Below are 17,291 nucleotides of genomic sequence, written 5' to 3' on the forward strand. Positions count from 1 at the left end.
AGGGGAAAAATAGATGCTCCCTGACTGAAGAAGGAAGCCCTGTTGGTTTTTTGGTTTGTGATATGGAGAAATGCAAGAGGAATCTATACAGTCATCTCAAGGAAGGAACAGACTTCTCCCAGAACTATTTTCCAAGAAGTAGTCAAATCAGTTAACGGGGCTGGAAACCAATTTGCAACACTTCCAGCTCCGCAGAATGGCTCTGAAGTCTCTCGCACAGTAGCAGCCATATTTTCCTACTTGTTGCATCTCTCGCTGTCTGGGCAGTACTGCTCCAACCTTTCCAGTGTAGAGCTAAAAGTTGTATCATAACTTTTAGCTTCCTATGCCTCTCCTTCAGAAGCTATGATGACCCTCCTTTTTAAATAATAGGTCTCTAAAGAATTTCTAAGATTTGTTAAGCCAACATCTTAACACAGACATAAGCTAGGTATCAATCCCATATTGTAGCATTACACTCATGTGCTTACCATCTAAATGTTGGATCACACTTAAAGCAAACATATCCAAGCTTTCATTTTGTGTGAGCTGTGCCCTGCCTGGGTCCATTTCTCTGGTGATACATTTACCTTCACGATAATCCAACCAAGTGGCAAAGAACACATGCCAGGAACTGGACAACTTCCATTTTATGCCAACCTTCATTAATATTTTGGGAGAAGAAAAACAACAACAATAATCTAAAATCCATTGACTAGTTGATAAAAAGAAAGGGTAATTTATAGACAGTCTTCAGCAAATACCAAGGCCACCCTTGCCAAAAGATTTCTCCTGGAACAAAATGGAATTGTCACCTTTTGACATTTGGGGTGGTGGTGGGTGGATAGAACTGCCATCCTAATTGCCCAAAAAGATCCTAGAATCACTGGGTGTGCGAGCAACAATGCCAAATACCTCTAGATGAATACCCCTAGACCTAGAGTAAAGACTAGGAGAGACACTTCACAAAAAAGACTGGGAGGTGAAAGGCACAGGAGATGCATTACGAAGTTAGCACTGCTTGCATCTCAGGATCCCAAAACGTGCTGCAACTTCACTTAGACTCCAAGATCTCTGGCCCAGAAACTGGTCTTGTAAAGTTTGTAGCACAGTGAAGTCCCCAGTCCCAGCTAAAACTGTTAGGCATTACCACATAAGATATATTCACGGACAAGTATTAACAAACACGCCAATGTTTCTGGGAGCTATGCTGCATGACCACAATACTTTAAATAACATAACCCAGAAACAACACAAACCCATCTGAAATAAGACACTGAATCATCTATTGTGTCTTCCTTCCCTATGGCAGGCAGCAAGGAGAGATTAATTCCATGATTGTGTGTGTGAAAGAGCCCTGAAAGATGCAGTACAGTTCTCTCCGATCCCTAGCTGGGATTCAAGGGCATAGGCTGCAGAAGACACAAAGCTCAGATTTTTCTGAGCTGTTTATTTTGAATCATTTATTTACAGCAGCGCAGTAAAGGGAATATATAAAGTAACATTTAAATAGGCAAAACACGAACAGCATCATTAGAAAAGCATAATAGAGCTCAGATTACCAATTATAATAAAGTAATCTCTCAAGGAGGTTCACATACATACTGCAGAAGGGGAAAAAAAAGAAAAAAAAAAAGAGGATTCTAAACATTCAGAAATATACCTGATTTAGTATGTTTTCTGGTTTGGTCCTTGTTTTTTTATTCACTTATTTTTATCAGCCTGTCTATCAGAAATGTGACTGCATCACTTTCCAGGGAAGTCAAAAGCTGAAGATAGGAGTATCACTAAATGATAGGGATTCATGTAAAGCATCCTCTGCAGATAATAAAACAAAACAGAGGCCTTGGCACAAAACGCTTAGCACAGATGTTCCCTATTAAAAAATTTGCAAGTTCCCTCAACAGCAAGTTTGAATTTCACTTCTCTTTCAAATTTCTATTTGATCCTAGTGGAGGGAAAAATATCCAGCAAAAGAATGGAAATTAAAAGCCTCAAGTGCTCCCATGCACTGATACACAAAGCAGTATAATATAGCTTGTGTTATGTGACTGTCCCCATAGGCGCTCTATCCCACATCTTGTAAAGAGGAGGCAAGGGCTGCCAAGCACAAGGGTGAAGTTTCGTCTTCTAGAAACTCTAACTCGGTAAAACAGAGCAGTCTAGAGAGGAAAAAACAGCATCTTGTTCTGCTGCACACATCACTTCATGCATATGCACCGTCTTTGTGAACACTCCAGAGAAGGCAGTCTCAAAAAGAACTTGCTGGAAGAAACCAAATCAATTCAAAGGCATAAAGCTTAAAACCAAAAGACATATATAAGGAAGAAGATTCACTTTACAGAACACAAGCAAACTATTGTTTAAGCCCAATGGACTCTGGCTAACATTTGATATAAAGCTGCAGCCTTTTAGTTGGACAGCAAATGCTTGCAGTTATGCTTCAGGGGAAAAATTAGTCCAGCAAGACTTAAATGATAAAAATTTGCAAGATACTAAGCTGTAATATCATGTTGAAAGGCTACATACCGACAGTTCCTAACCGTCAAACAGATTCCATTTTAAAAATAAGAATAAGCTTATAAGTTAATAAAATCAACTTAGCCAATTTCATTGGATAATGGTTCTGGTTGGACTTAGAACTACAATGCTAGAAACTTAAAAGCAACCCCTACAGCAGGTAAAGCGCTGGAGCACAAGAACACAAAACTGACTTGAAACAGAAAGCAAAACTCACTGCTCAGGTTTAACTGTCAAACATGATCAGATGAGCCAAAGCATTAATAGTGACAGCTATGCTGGACTTTTTAAAGTGTTCATTAAATTGCTGTTAGTGATACAAAGGGGGAAATATCAGCAAACAAAAAGTATTCCAGTGAAACGCAATAGTGGGTGTTGCACATCAGTAGGAAATTTCACTATAAAGGGCAAAATTCCATTTCCAAGCCACATTTAGCAACTGCAGAAAACAGAATGGCCACACTTGCACTACAAGCTGTGCAAAACACAACCAAGGCATCACTTACCATGGCGAACATCCTGAAGTATCATTCTCGTCTTGGATCAAGTCACAGATTTGTTTGTTTTCTTGTATTTGATGTTTCGTGCTAATTCCTCCTTACTGGTCAACACTAAAGGGAAGACATAGGGACACTGTTCCCTGCATAATAAAGATTGCATCTGGCAAGGAACCAACACCACCATCCTTTAAAATGCAGTTCCCAAACAAGCTGTTTATTTCATGAGCCTTCTTTTGCCCTGGTTTAGCATGATACTCATTGTATTATATACCATATGCAGATACCCCTGTTAGATTATAGCCTTCATGTAACACTGCTGCTGACACCAACACAGAGAAGCAAAAGTACAAGTCCAGAATGTGATGGGCGGAGAAGCATTGATTACTTACTGATCTGGAACTTCAATTCTTTCAGGAGGCATGTTTGACTTTAGAATAAGACTAGATACTCACTAACTCACTCTGACCAGCAGAAATTTGGTCAAGGTACATAAGCATCTGTGAAAGTCTGAACCTGGTGTCTTCAAAGTCAGAATTTTGAAGACTTGATTAAAATCTCTTGAGATTCAGTAGATTTTTGTTTTGCTTTGTTTTTTTACACCTGTGGGTATTTTTATTTTTTAAAGGATCATCTTGGGCACAGGGCTTTGAAGACACACTGCTACGAGCAGCTCTTTAAGCAGAGACTGCTGAGTCCAGAAACGTGCATTTCTTGCAGTTTATTCACAAGGTTAGGATGGGGATGAGATACAGACAGTTAGAGTGAGGTCATCAATTAGAATCAAAAGTTGCTCAGGTGGCCCAAACATTTCCTCTGAAACTAGCAGGAGATAGCACAGCAGGAGGGGAAACAGTGCTTGGAACTACAGGACCCTTTTACCTTGACCAGACAATGCAAGCAGAATTTTCTCACTTTGCCAGTCAGCTGGGCACAGGCAGTGCCCACAGGAGAGGTCGGCACAGGAGGGCATCTCCACTGCCGCTGGCAGGAGGCCCTTGCTCTCTCCTCAAGGAAGAGCAACTGATCAATAAGAATTGCGTTAACTGGGAGAACTGGGGTCCCACATTTGCAACAGCAGCAACAGACTCTGAAAGGTCATTTGTACCAAATGAAAGCTTCCTTTGCCAATCAAGACAGTTTGTCCTGTCAAACACTCCAGGCAATTAAAACAAGACAACCCCCCCAAAAAATCCAGCAGACAAAACTTATTTACTTTAAGCTTATTTAATGATATTTGAAACGCTTAAATTTTCTATTTCCCAGATCCTGAAAACAGTCTTTTTTTAAGTGACCAATATTTAATTCCAGAAACATACAACCTTATCAGCTAAGTCATAAAAGAGCTATTTTACAAACATACATCTGGATAATTAGAACAATAAAGTCTTTTTAGACATTCAAACATGATCAGTAAAAATACAGGATTATTAATAAAGATTTTTGTGTATTTTTTAAAGAATACTTCCAGATTTTTTTCTTCTCTTTAAAGTAAATCTCTGTTAAGAGTACATGATTGTATGTTGTACAAAGAAAATAAAAATATTCTAGTATGAAGAGAGCTCCACAAGACTTAATTCAAAATAAAACAGCAGTGTTTTGGCTGCAGTATCCCTTTTGCAGTACATCTGCTTGTCAGTTGGCACCTTTAGGGGAGGGAATTAAGGGATTTCTTTGGGGAACAGAGTAAGAAAACAATACCAGATACCATCAAGCACTGCGATTATAATCAAGGGTCACTTGCTGAAGCATCAGACCCCTCTTCTAATAACAGGGACAGTATCTGTAAATCAGAATATCTAAGTTTTATGAAAACACTGGAAATAGCCATAGTGCTGTCTGAAAGCTGACCAAAACCATCTAGACTTCTTAGCTCCTGAGGTTTACATTCCTCATCCTTCTTTCTGATCCCACCTACAGGATATTAAAGAAATCTCCCTTCCCTACAGACAAGGTATGCTCAAGAAACCAGAGTGATCAAACACCGGCTTAGCATTTGCTCTTCTACCCCTCTACAGGAGAAGGAAGTACCCCGTTCCAGAAAGTAGCCATCTCACTTTTTTGCTCGTCCATGAACTACATCCTGCAACAGCAGAAGAGAAATCACTTCTCAGAAGGATATGCAAGAATGTTTGCTATACTACATCTTTGTTCCCAAGATAAGAAACCCTTGCTCATCTTGTATTTGGGGAAGAAAAAAACCCAAAACACTGGGGAGGAGGGGCTGGGGCAAACAAACCAGAGAACATTGTCCTGCTCTGCTATCCAGTTTGAATAAGGGAATGCAATCAATTACCAACCAGGGGCAAATTAAAACGCTTCCTTACACTAGAAACTGAAATTTTAAAAAGGGGTATCTTATGGCTTAAAGGGGGAAAAAAAGTGAGAATCCTGAATAGCACATTTGAGTTCCAGCTCCTTCCACACAGCGAGACATGGCCTGAAGTCTGCCATACAGTAGATGTGCTAGAGAGGAAAAAGGAATCCCCTATTGTTTCAGGTTACTGCTCTCAGAAGATAATGGATCCCTGACCCCACCATCATTTTTCTAGAGGAGTAATGCCCTATTTGTAAGGATGACCAGTGTAGCATAAGGTGGCCAGCTGAAACAAAAAACAAACAGGACAGAGCACAGTGTGTTGTTTATATTGCCCATAAAACTGGGTTCACATAGGTTGGTCTTCTCTAACATTCCTTAAAGCTCTCTGCAATCTCCTGCTCTGGAGACTGTCCATTTCATCTAGCACAAAGGCTTCTCTGCCATCCCCATTAGCCTGGCACAAAGCGCTTCCCCTTATACATCTTGAGAAGTGACAAGACAGAACCGCACCTGTCCTCCCAGTGCATTACGTCCAAGGTAGCATTAGGGGATGGTGGGGAAGATTCCACTCCAGCAGCTCTGGAGGCAGAAATGTAAGGATGACCTGGCAACCTAAATACTCCCATTCCCAGCTTTTTCACTGCTGCTACATCTATTAGAGATGAAACAATGTAGTGGTGGATGATGCTACAAAATGCTTATGCAAAGGTGAAAGTCAGAGGCAGCAGGGGCAGACTGTTCCCCCATGGCCCATCTGAACAGCTATATGCTTCTCTGCAGTATGTTGTTCACCGTGAGCCTTGAAATTCATGCAACTTGGAGAAAACCAGAGAACCAAGGATTTTGTCTTCAGTCACAAGGAAGGAGTATTAAGCAACCAGGCCTTAACAGGTCCCATCGTTGCTGGTCTTCCAGCATACTCTTGAAAAGCCAGACTGAGGTCTCTCTCTTAGAATTCAGTGGTAATTTTGAATCAACCATGGAAGCCTGCTGGAAAGCTTTTAGACAGCTAAGGTCATAATAGCTGCTCCCCTTTCTGGAGTGTGTGGACCCTGGCAAACATCATGCCAACTGATGAAGAGGAGTTGGGGTCCTTTTATTTAAGGGGAAAAGGGCATTAAACACCAAGTCTGGCTTTATCTCAGTTCTTTTTCTGGCAGGATCAGGTAAAAGATGCCACATCCGTATGAGGCAGCATTCTAGTTTGGGGGCTTATCAGAGGAAATCTAGATGTTTATAACCAAAGGAACCGTATGGCTGAAGGTGAGGAGGGGAGATCCCACCCACATAAGAATGGAAGTGCTCAGCTAATACTGACAGTATACTCATACAGGTGCAACAGGACAGGCCTTGGTGGGTCCCAAGGAAGAAGCAGCTCCTGCCAGCCTGGAAGAGAACACTTTGGCTTGTGTTGGCAGTATAATGCTCCACTGGTGAAAAATGATACTTTGTGCAATCCACTCTTAAAACATGAGAAACTCCTCCCTACTCTATAAGGGCTCATGGCTCCAACTTTCACATCAGGCCCAAAATAATTTCTGCTCAACCTCTGTCAATCTTTACATGAACTTGTCCCTTGCATATTTCTAACGGGAAGAACAAGAACTGTTTTTTTCCTACCTGAGTAGGCAAAGGATAGATCTGATTTCTTGCCAGTAGCTAAAGAGAAAACACTTGTTTTAAAGGAGCAGGGGGTATGAGCTTTATGCTGACCAAAGACAGATTCTCAGTACTTCATGATGCACGCAGTGATGCAAACAACGCTATAGCAGTTCTGACGTCTTAATGGGATTTACAGGTTGGGCATGCTGTTCAGTTTGGGTTCATTAAATAGTTTAAAACTTGGGAAGAGGGTGCGAAAGAGAGTCCCTTAAACACTTTCCACTAGCAGTCCTATTCACAGTGTCTGTGATACCAGGGACAGCTTAGGCTGTCCAGTGTTAGCTCTGCTGGTAGCCTGATATTTACCATCTTGTTCCCAGACTAGAAGGAATTCTGACAGCAAAACCCATTAGAACAGGCCTAAGGAAGTACTAAAGAGCTGTTTCAGCCTTCTTTGTTTTGCACATCTCTGTTTCAGTGAGAACACATTGGCACAAATCCGTTTAAAAAAAAAAAAAAACAAACCCAACCCAACCCCACCCCCCAAAAAACCCCCAAACCCACCCCAAGCTCTCAGCAAGACATACTTTCAGGTACTAAAACTTACTGGCCCTATAATCAGCAGTACCTGTGGCTAACTCAAATGGCAGCCCTTATTCATTCAGTAGTGAATCAGGGGCAGATCTGCCCCACATCTTTGAAACACTTCTGGGTTTGCATTTTTTCTTTTTGATCCAGAGAAGAGTTACGAAAGTGCTGCAGGTCCAAGTATTTTTATCTCTTTACAAAGGAGACAATGATCAAAGCCAACAAAGTGAAGAAAAAATTAAACCTATCTTTCTCCTCTCCCAGTCTAATCTTGCATGTCAACAAAGGAGACCCCTAATAGGAGAGGGGAAAAAGAAAATTTGCCCATCAAGTGCCTGGCTATTTAGCGCATGGAGAATTCTTGTTACACATGTGGTGACATAAGCAGTTCCCATGCAATCATTGAATACAGATAGTTCCAGCCACAAGTCATCCTAACACCTTCATAAGTAGCTCTTCGCATGGCAGTTTGATTGCCAGCAGGGAGTGCAGAGTCCAGTCCAGTGAAGTAAAGATACACTTGCACATAGGCACGCCCTCTCCCCTCAGACCTGACCTTTGGTTCAGGAGCAGTGGCAAGCAGGGTGTACTATATGCAGAGGGCTAGAACTGTCACTACCCAATTAAAATAGAACAAAAAAGGCAGATTAAAAAATTAAAATGTGCTTTTGATACACGGAATGAAGTCAAATAAATACATTGATTTTTTTTTTTAAATGTCTAAATACATTTTTATATCCTACACCCAAAGCTCTGTACATTTGGTTTGGTTTTTCTGTTCTGAAAAATGAATTTCTGGTAGCAAGGAGAGGAGCAGAATAGACTCCCTCACTGACAAGATAGTGCAGATGCCCCACAGGAAAAGCACCCCATGCCCACTTTGCTGGAGTATGGTTCATGTCTGGATGGTCCAAACCCTCTTGTCTCAGAGTCCACAAGGAAGACAGCGGGTGCTGTGTCCTGATACTCTTCATCCAATCTTCAGCCATTCCTGAAAACATGACTAGCTTTTGTCTGGGGGGGGGGAGGAAAAAAACAAAGGGGGTGGTGAGAGACAGGGGGTGTAATGAGATATGAATGCTAACATTTCTGCACACTAGTACTAGCAGAGAAAGCATGTTATATGAGAGACAGCACACACCCGTTTAACCTTAAGACCTTTGTTAGCAATTCCAGCAATTAAATCTCTAGGATGCCTACGGCCAATTTTAAGGCACCCATGGCAACCACTTTACACAGCATCAGAGACACCCCAGAGAAAGTAAAGACAGATTGTAATCATTTTACACGTTCTAAAATCTTCCTTTGGGACTTCACATCAATCTAGCGTTCTTTGAAAGAGAAGCTGTATATCCTGAGATGTAGGTCTTTGACAGGTAGGGGCAAGACAGCTTGCAAACAACCTTTTCAGAGGAAGGAACAAGCTCCTCTGCACATGTGAGTCTCAATGGATTCAACTGACCTTTCCTGGAATCAGCATGGTCTCAGCCCTGAGCGAGCTGCTGAAGTAGGTGAAACCTTTTGTGTGTGTGAGAAACATTAATAATTGACTTTGTGTTCTTTGTTTAATGTCTGAAGCTAATGTGGTGTATATGCTACCAATTATAGACAGTCTGGTTGTGTACCTGAGTGCTCTCCTGTGGAGGCTGATCCAGCCAGCCCTTGGCGTCGGAGAATGGTGTAGTCTTCCTCAACCTCCTAAAAAACAAAAACAACCCCAAAACTCAAGTGGCTCTTTCTCTATTTACCAAGTGAACAAAGAGGGCTTCAAATGGGGAAAGAGAAGTTTCACTACAAGTGAGTGGACTGGAATCACCCATGTTGCACAGTGACCCACAATGGATCTCAACTCCTTCATCAGCATCTTTATCAGGCCTTCCATTTGCATACAACATTGTACTTTCTTTTCAGATTTCAGTTAAATTAAAGGTTGGCTACTGACTTGACACGTTGGCACGTCTCATATCAAGATGCTATAAACCTTCTACAGCAATGGCTATTACGTATACAGAATCCCCACCATAAACAAAAAAATCATTTTGAATATAGTGAGGCTGAAAACCTTGTTATTAGTCTACCGCAACTTAGCACCTTCATTTGATATTAGCAGCAGTATGCAACAGATTTGATAGGTCTTTTTATGTCAGATATTCATATTCCTTAGGCCAGTGGCCCCTTCAAAATTCTACTGTTGCAGACTTGCATCAGTTTTGTCCTATCCCTCAGGCATCTCTCCAAATTCACATCAAAGCAATATACATACCCGCTAGCTCTAGCGGAACTACTTGCCTCTTGTAACCCACAACTTAATGCAAGCAAAACAGCACCAAGTTTCTGCTGCAAAAGCTTGCAGAGATAAGAGCCAAAGACAAAAAAAGGAATGGCTGCCTGCCTTCCCACTCGAAATTATTTTCAAGCTCTTTTCTAAAAGAAAACCTAAGGAATATGAAAATGCTGATACTGCAAATAGAAGCATACTATACCTTTAACTTTTCAAGGTCATCCTCTATCTTCTGAATATACTGCATCATCTGCACACGTGACTCTAAAGAGAAGTGAGGGCTTGCTACGAATGAGCAGGACTCTTCCACTCCCCCCCAGCGTGAGGCCATCATCTCCTCAGCAAACGGGGAGCTTCCTCCATCCGACTGGGTGTCCCGTGGGGAAAGCGGCTGCTGCTGTGCAGAGTCCAAAGAGGTGCGGCCACCTGCAGTGCACTGGAGAACTAGAGATGATACCTCCTCATCTGTGGAGCTCTCCTGCACTGTTCCATATCCATCAAGAATCAAATAATTTCCTGTTAAGAGAACAGCTTTTTACTAACACCTCCAGCTCAATAATCACCAAGAACCACTGAACTGTAGACAGTTTAAGCAGACTTTAAGAAAGACAAGTGGCAAGAGGCCCATCCCCTGAGCGATTTTAAAATGGATAAGAAAAAGCATTTGTGAACACTACACAGAATAGTGATTATATCAGACCAGACTAGTTTGGTTCTGAATTGGGCTTCAGAGATCATGGCTGGTTTTTGGACTGCAGTTTGAAAATTACATGAATAGATGAGCTCATCACCTACCTTCCTGTTTTTCCAAAATCTGTGTTTCTATTATAATGTCTGAAAAACCTGCACTTATACTAATGGTACCTGACAAATCAGACTGCTAGATTTCTAACCTCTACTTACTAGCTACAGTACCGAGGATGCTTTTAGATGGAGTAGCTTTAAAATTCAGCTTGCTGATGCTATGTTAAAAGATAAAGCAATTAAATTCACAACCTGCACCTAGCAATAGGATTATATTAAATAATTTCTCTACAGTATTACAGCAAAGCTGGCATGTGGAATCAGAATTGACTAAAACCAGGCCAATCTAATTTTGATGTCCCTGCACAGTTAAGAAAGTAAACAGCGTAAGAGGTGACAAATAAATTAGATGCTTCAAGTTGTTGGCTCAGTTTTAATAATTTAAAATGTCTCAGTAGTTCAGGGAAAGAAAAATTGTTTTCAATATGTAGTTGGAAGGCAGCATTCAGACAGTCACAAATTGGCTTATCCATATTGATAGAATCCAATTTTTAAATAATAGCATATTTATGGATGAGATTTCAAGACTAATAGTCATATAGAATCTACTTACTAGTAGCTACTTCTACTACAACATGCACATGAGATAAACCTCAACTTGTGAGCTAAATTTAGTGCAGTGTCACCATGTCGGCTGATCAAAATCACAGGACTTTCCAAACACAAAGCACACAAAGACCCATGAAAGTGCTCACAGCTGCTGCCTTAGAGCTAGTTTTCTGCTGAGTTAACAGCTGTACAACCTTCTTGAAGGTTAGAATAGATATACTTTAAGGTGCTGCTCAGGTAACTGCCAAATACGCCATATGTAGTAATAATAACAGAAATAACAAAAATAACAAACTTTTAAGAGCTTCAGACTGGGGTGAGGTCGCAGGAGACAATTACAGTGCAAAGCTAAACTCTTAAGTTTCTTTTCTGAAGCTTGATCAGGAGAAACCAACACAGTATCTACAAAATAGCATGAGGCATGGGCGCTCTGTCTGTACAGACTAAGGAAGTGCTTTGCCTTCAGGGAAAATGTTTTCCCTACAGGTCCCAACAGTCAGTTGAGAGATAAAGTGGTCCAACGGCAACCACAATCAAGAGCTTGCATTGTACCTGGTGCCTCTGTAATTAGTCTGTCACAGTGTATTAACGCCACAGTGTTTCAGCTTCTTCTTCCATAAAATAGAGAATTCAGTAGGTACGTGTTTGCACAGCCCTTTTCAGGGCTAAAATGACTGTCAAGGTCTGACAGTTAACTTTAAATGTCCTACACTATTTAAACAAGAGAGGAAGTCTCTAATACTGAATCTGGACAGACGATCATTCAAAGGGTGAATGACCTCAGCTCACCTGAGATCCGTATTTGCACATCCTCTTCCTCCTTCCTTTCCATCAGTTCACCTTCAGATGGATTTTCATCACTGTGAGCTTCTCGAGCATCAAAAAAATGCTCCCCACTTTCATCAACACCCACCCCTTCCAGCTCTGTGGTTGAGATCTCCAGATTCACACTCATGCGGTCTATTGCTAAGTTACTACTTGATCTGGGGTCTCTCACTATCAGCTGCATGGCATCCCCTGAAGCTGGCGATTCAGCTGAAGTCCGGAGGCCATAACTAGCTGTGGACTCATTAGTTCCGGTTCTCAGAAGCACTCTGTCTGTCCCAGGCTGGTGAAATTTGTTATTGGCAGAGTGCTGTAGTCCGGGCTCATTTCCACTCTCTGTTTGGGCTTCTTCAGAAATGGTCCTAAACCTGGGAAAGCGCTGCCGGTCTTCAAGGGTCCCCTTCTCAGAAAAGCCAAGCTGCTGTACCAACAATTGTTTCAGCAAGCCCACTGCAAGTAGAGATAATGTTCACAAGGCTTCACGCACCATAACCTCCCTAACAGCGATTAAACTAGACATAAAGGCCATCCTTTCAAGAAGGTATATCTCATAGCAGCCAGCCTTCTCATTGCTCTTGGTAGGAAAAACAGGGATAAAAATAAATATATAAGGTCTGAAGCCTTACTCCACATTTTACCTTACAAGCAAGAGCAAGCATGTCAATACAAGTTCCATCTTGCTTAGGGAAAAACAGAAAAATCATCTACTGAAATTATTCAGCAAGTGAGCTGGAGTGCAGGTGAGTGCCTGGGTTTTACCCATGCCCCCACATGAACTAAAAACTATGGCCGTAATAGGGGATTCCCACCTGAGAAACCAGCATATTGAGAATATTCCACTCAACTTTGAAACGACAGATCAAAAAAATTGAAGACACATTTTCCCTAAAATTTCATGCAAATTTATGCTTGTTTGAACTTCAACCCACATTCCTTTAGTTCTCAAATTATCCCAACCAAACACTTCATAATAAGGACACATTGTTCAAAACAAAAATATAATACTGTCAAGAGCATAAGAACACTGTTCATTCTCACCATATAATGCTCATGTAACACCCAAGAAAAGCTATGATTTCATACAACAAAACAGTCACTCATCTAAGTGGAAGGCTCTTGTCAAAATGTGAGTGACCCACTGCTGCTGCTAGAGGGCTGCTCTTTTAAGTCTGAATAGTCATGAGATACTAGGTCACTAATACTGTCTTTACACACCCCGCAGACTAAGATTATCTTATCACTGGTCTCTGAAAATAAGTACCAAGAACATTTGTACAGCATTCAGAATTAGAAAAGGACTTTGAATCCTATAAGGAGAAGCATAAATGGATCAAAAGATCCAAGACAAACTATTAGATTGCAAAGAAGTGTCATTACTTGTATAGAGAGATGGAAGAGGGAATTCGGGCCAAGGATATGAATGCTCTGCATTTGGGTAAAAGCAAATGACCCACAGAGAAGCAATACAGACTATTCCCTCCAAGTACAGCTGAGGGACTTCATGTCCCTTTCAGAGTTGCCAAGAAGAGATATATGGATTAATGAATTCATTCAAATTTTAGGAAGTTATATTTAGGAATTGCACTGCTAGATCTGATCAAGTAGGTTGCATAGCCCTGCATTCTTCCTCTGAAAGGACGTATACCAGAGAACAGAGGAAGCGATTAAAAATCATCTATAAACGATTTTACAGAATAATCTATCAGGAGAATTTCTTTTCAACACACGCAAGTGTTGGTCTAATTATATCCAACCACCTCCCAAGTATTCAGAAAATCTGAACCTAGACTTTGCCAAGCTCACATATATCCAATCTCGTTTGCAGGATTTTACAAAAAAATATGCAAAATCATATTCTGCAACTCATGCAAACTCTCCTATTCTGCTCCAGTGCTATGAAAGTTAAGTCCACAAGCTAACTGCATTGTCTTTTAAAAAAATGCTGACTAGCAATGGCACTGTACAGCACTGCACAGAGTTCTGCAGTATAATTTTGTCATCAAAGCACTTCATGGACAGTAAGTAACAATTCATTACCACCATCATTTTATACATGGGAAAACCACAGAAAAACAATGAGATGCCTAAAGCCAAAGAAAGGGCCAGTATATGAATTCAGAACTTAGAATTCCTTGCTGTCTGATCCATTTTGTTTTGCTATGCTGTGATCTACAGCACAGAGAGAATTGATATTTAATAGAAATGGGCTTTAGATTTTATTTTAGCTCATTGATTTAGATGGTTGACCTAACAATTCCCATCTCCAAATCACATCCCACCAGACACTGCCCACAGATACTTACAGTTCCTTAATGCATCCAATGCCCACTGCCCTTCTGATACCGAAGGTAAACTGGTGGTTGTGTGTTCATAGCATGCAGAAGAATCTTTAAGTGTCAGGTCTGCCTGCTGCACCTTATCAAACTGTCTTTCTGACACAAGAAAACTTTCTACCTTGGATTTTTCAGACATGATGGGTGAAGACAACTGAGCATTCAGTATTAAGGGAGATTCGAGGCCCAAATCTTTATCTAGTAAACAGAAAACATACATTCAGGTTAAACAACTATGCCAAATACAATGATAAACTGCAGAAAATTCCGCTTCACACAGAAATCTCTGAAAACACTAAAAAATACAGCTCTTGAGCATGGGCTTGGTAAAAGGCCAATTCTTTCCAGGGGAAAAAGGAATCTTTCCCAGCAATTTATAAAACAGATGGAAATAGTAAGAGGTAGGTTTCCAAGAGCTTCTCTTGGAGGAGTGAGAGTATCACTTCTCTACATGACTTATAAAGAAATCATTCCTTTCCAGAAAAACATCAAAGCTACCAAAAGATCTCCAAGCCCCAAGGAATACGGCTTGGCACATTTGCACTCCATGTAGCAAATCTACTGATACCATTTGCCTGGACCGCTGTTTTACCTGGACTTTGTAGACTACTGGCAGGAATGTCATGCTGCTCTTTGAGCTTCTGCTGCTCCTCTTCTTCACGGTCTTCTCTGCAGGGAGGAAAGAATGAACACATTCTTTTAGTCACATTTATCTGAATCGCCGCAGGAGAATCCATGTTTTGACTGGCAATCTTTGAGCAGAAGAAGGAATACTGAAAAAAGAAAAACCAGCCCTTCTTCCTCCAGCTACTTTTACTTACTCGCCAGGTCCCGACTGTGGTAATGGAATCACTCTTCTGGTACTCCCCATTTTTACAGTCCCTGCCATCTGAGCTATAAGGTCCTGCCATCTGCAGTAGAAACATCAAATAAAAACATGCAAGACGTGAAGCATAATGAATACTTCCCTATTTAACACCTCTTAAATCCAGCTAATATTATTACTGCTTTTCTTATCAACAGAATTATTTGTTTATTTAATTAATTCTGTTACATTCAATTCCTCAGTAATACCTTGCAGCCACAAGTGAAGCACCACAGCATAATGCTCACCTCACCAGGATACTATTCAGCAGAAGGAAATTAATGACAGGACCTTAGCAGGAGTTGTCAGGTAAGGCAGATATTTTATATATAAATATATATGAAAGCATTAAGTAACATTTCACATATTACTGAAGAGTTTAATATATGACATACTATAACAGTTGCTATGTATCACACAAGTAAGTCTATGCCCTGCTTATACTTCAGAAAAAAAGCATTTCTACCAAAGAGGAAAAAAAGTGTTTAGCTAGGGAATCAAATTTATGCATTGGGGTGCTTATGATGCTAGTATCAAAGTCTGCAAAGTTAACTGGTTCTGCACAAAGATGCAGAATTATTTCAGTTACTCATCTGGCAGTCAGTCACGTAAGACCAAAATTGCAAGGGTAAATAAGAGCATTTCTCAGGTCAGAAAAGGGTCTGGAGCGAGCCAGACAACAAGCAACAACAGAAGCATTGAGTGTATGCATGGGCTGGTTTTTTAAATACGTATGTGTGTATACATATACACACACGCGTGCTCACTAACATATGCGCATACACTCTCCCCCTGCTTTTTATAAGTTGGGAGAGACTATCCTTGGATACTTCCTACATAGGCCAACAGCTAAGCTCAGAGAAGGAACTCAGGTAATTCATGGACACCTGCACAGTTACTACAGGCAAGCAGATGTAAAAGATCTCTCAAGTAGAACAAATCAAGCAGCATATGGAGCTGAACCAATTACTTACACATTCTTTTCTGAAACAGTCTGTGCCACCAGTTCATAAATGTGAGCGCCATTTTCTGACATGGAGATGACGAAGAAAGCTTTGTTATCTGAAGCAACACAGGGAGGGAAGAATTTAACTAGAGGCCTTGTCCCACATAGCTTTCTGAAAATTCCTAAAACAGGGCATAACCCTAACCAGAAGCAATGAAAGAAGAGTTCATGAGATAACCCTCCAATGCTATAATATACAAACATCAATCTTTCCCTATCCGGCAAATTTGTCTATTAGTCCTGAAAGAAGAGAGCCACTACTGCCCAAACCATTTTAAAACAGGTTTATTTCACCTCTTTTTCCTCCTAATAATTTCTAGAGTACCTTTCATCTAATACAATCAGAGTACTTTAATTTAGAAGCCTACTTAAAACTCAAGCCATGCTTATTACTGCTGCAAAGAAGTTAAACAGCTCATACATATAAAGCAAGGTGTTGGACAACCAAGAATTAAGCCTACACATTTTTCCATGTTCTACTCTGGAACTCTAGACAAAAACACCTGTCCTCAACTCAGCTAATCTTCATTTTTTGCTTCCCCTTTCGCTTTCTCAATTGGTTACACTAACCTGTTGCCACCTGACGAACCAGAACAGTGTTCAATTTGATGATAGGACTGAAGGTGTGTTTACTGTCAGCTGTCGATGCCAAGATTTTACTGTGACACTTCAGTACCAGTTTATCATCTTGTTTCTGCAACAGCACCAGAATGTCCTCCAGAAGCAGAGTGTAGAGATCTGCACAGAGTGCAAAAGAACCCAGAATGAGTTAAAGATTCATAGTTTTGTATCACACCCCTGCAGAAAGAGACTGCATTTTTGATTACTCATGCAGAGGCAGTAATCAGTGGTATGCCATTCTAGGCAAAGCTTGCAAATCTTCCTCATCAAAACTACAGCAGAAAGCTACAGATGGAATTGGATCATCTCATGACTGACTGCTGTGTCCCTGCATGGCCTTAATGATACTCCAGCACATTTCAGAATTGACAAGAATAATTTAATCAGCTCTGAGAAACACACGGGCATTATTATAGGTGGCAGTAAGAATCATAATTGGAAACTGCAGAAATGCTTTCTCTCTCTCTCCTTCTCAGCAAACACACACAAACCCAACCGAGT

The 17,291-nt window shown here is 40.8% G+C and overlaps 2 protein-coding genes across 5 annotated transcripts in view; both read right to left on the reverse strand.

The window, feature by feature from the left end:
• The window catches only part of GRIK4 (glutamate ionotropic receptor kainate type subunit 4), a 223,750-nt gene extending 220,657 nt beyond the window's left edge, over positions 1-3,093 (reverse strand). For both annotated transcript variants that reach the window (XM_052786486.1, XM_052786484.1), the window contains exon 1: positions 3,006-3,093. The gene's annotated coding sequence lies outside the window, so the exon portion shown is untranslated. The remainder of the gene's footprint in view (positions 1-3,005) is intronic.
• The window catches only part of ARHGEF12 (Rho guanine nucleotide exchange factor 12), a 47,941-nt gene continuing 33,655 nt past the window's right edge, over positions 3,006-17,291 (reverse strand). For 2 of the 3 annotated variants that reach the window (XM_052786483.1, XM_052786480.1), the window contains 9 exons: positions 16,740-16,907; positions 16,138-16,225; positions 15,120-15,209; positions 14,891-14,967; positions 14,269-14,496; positions 11,930-12,415; positions 9,990-10,303; positions 9,132-9,204; positions 3,006-3,110 (listed from right to left, as the gene is read on the reverse strand). In XM_052786483.1, coding sequence (XP_052642443.1) covers positions 3,043-3,110; positions 9,132-9,204; positions 9,990-10,303; positions 11,930-12,415; positions 14,269-14,496; positions 14,891-14,967; positions 15,120-15,209; positions 16,138-16,225; positions 16,740-16,907 — 1,592 coding nt within the window. In that variant the 3' untranslated portion in view covers positions 3,006-3,042. Of the gene's footprint in view, positions 3,111-4,204; positions 8,521-9,131; positions 9,205-9,989; positions 10,304-11,929; positions 12,416-14,268; positions 14,497-14,890; positions 14,968-15,119; positions 15,210-16,137; positions 16,226-16,739; positions 16,908-17,291 lie in introns of those variants that run through there. The other variant, XM_052786482.1, reaches the window with a different exon arrangement.

The sequence above is a fragment of the Harpia harpyja genome, chromosome 4 (assembly GCF_026419915.1).
Source record: "Harpia harpyja isolate bHarHar1 chromosome 4, bHarHar1 primary haplotype, whole genome shotgun sequence".
NCBI classification, from domain to species: domain Eukaryota; kingdom Metazoa; phylum Chordata; class Aves; order Accipitriformes; family Accipitridae; genus Harpia; species Harpia harpyja.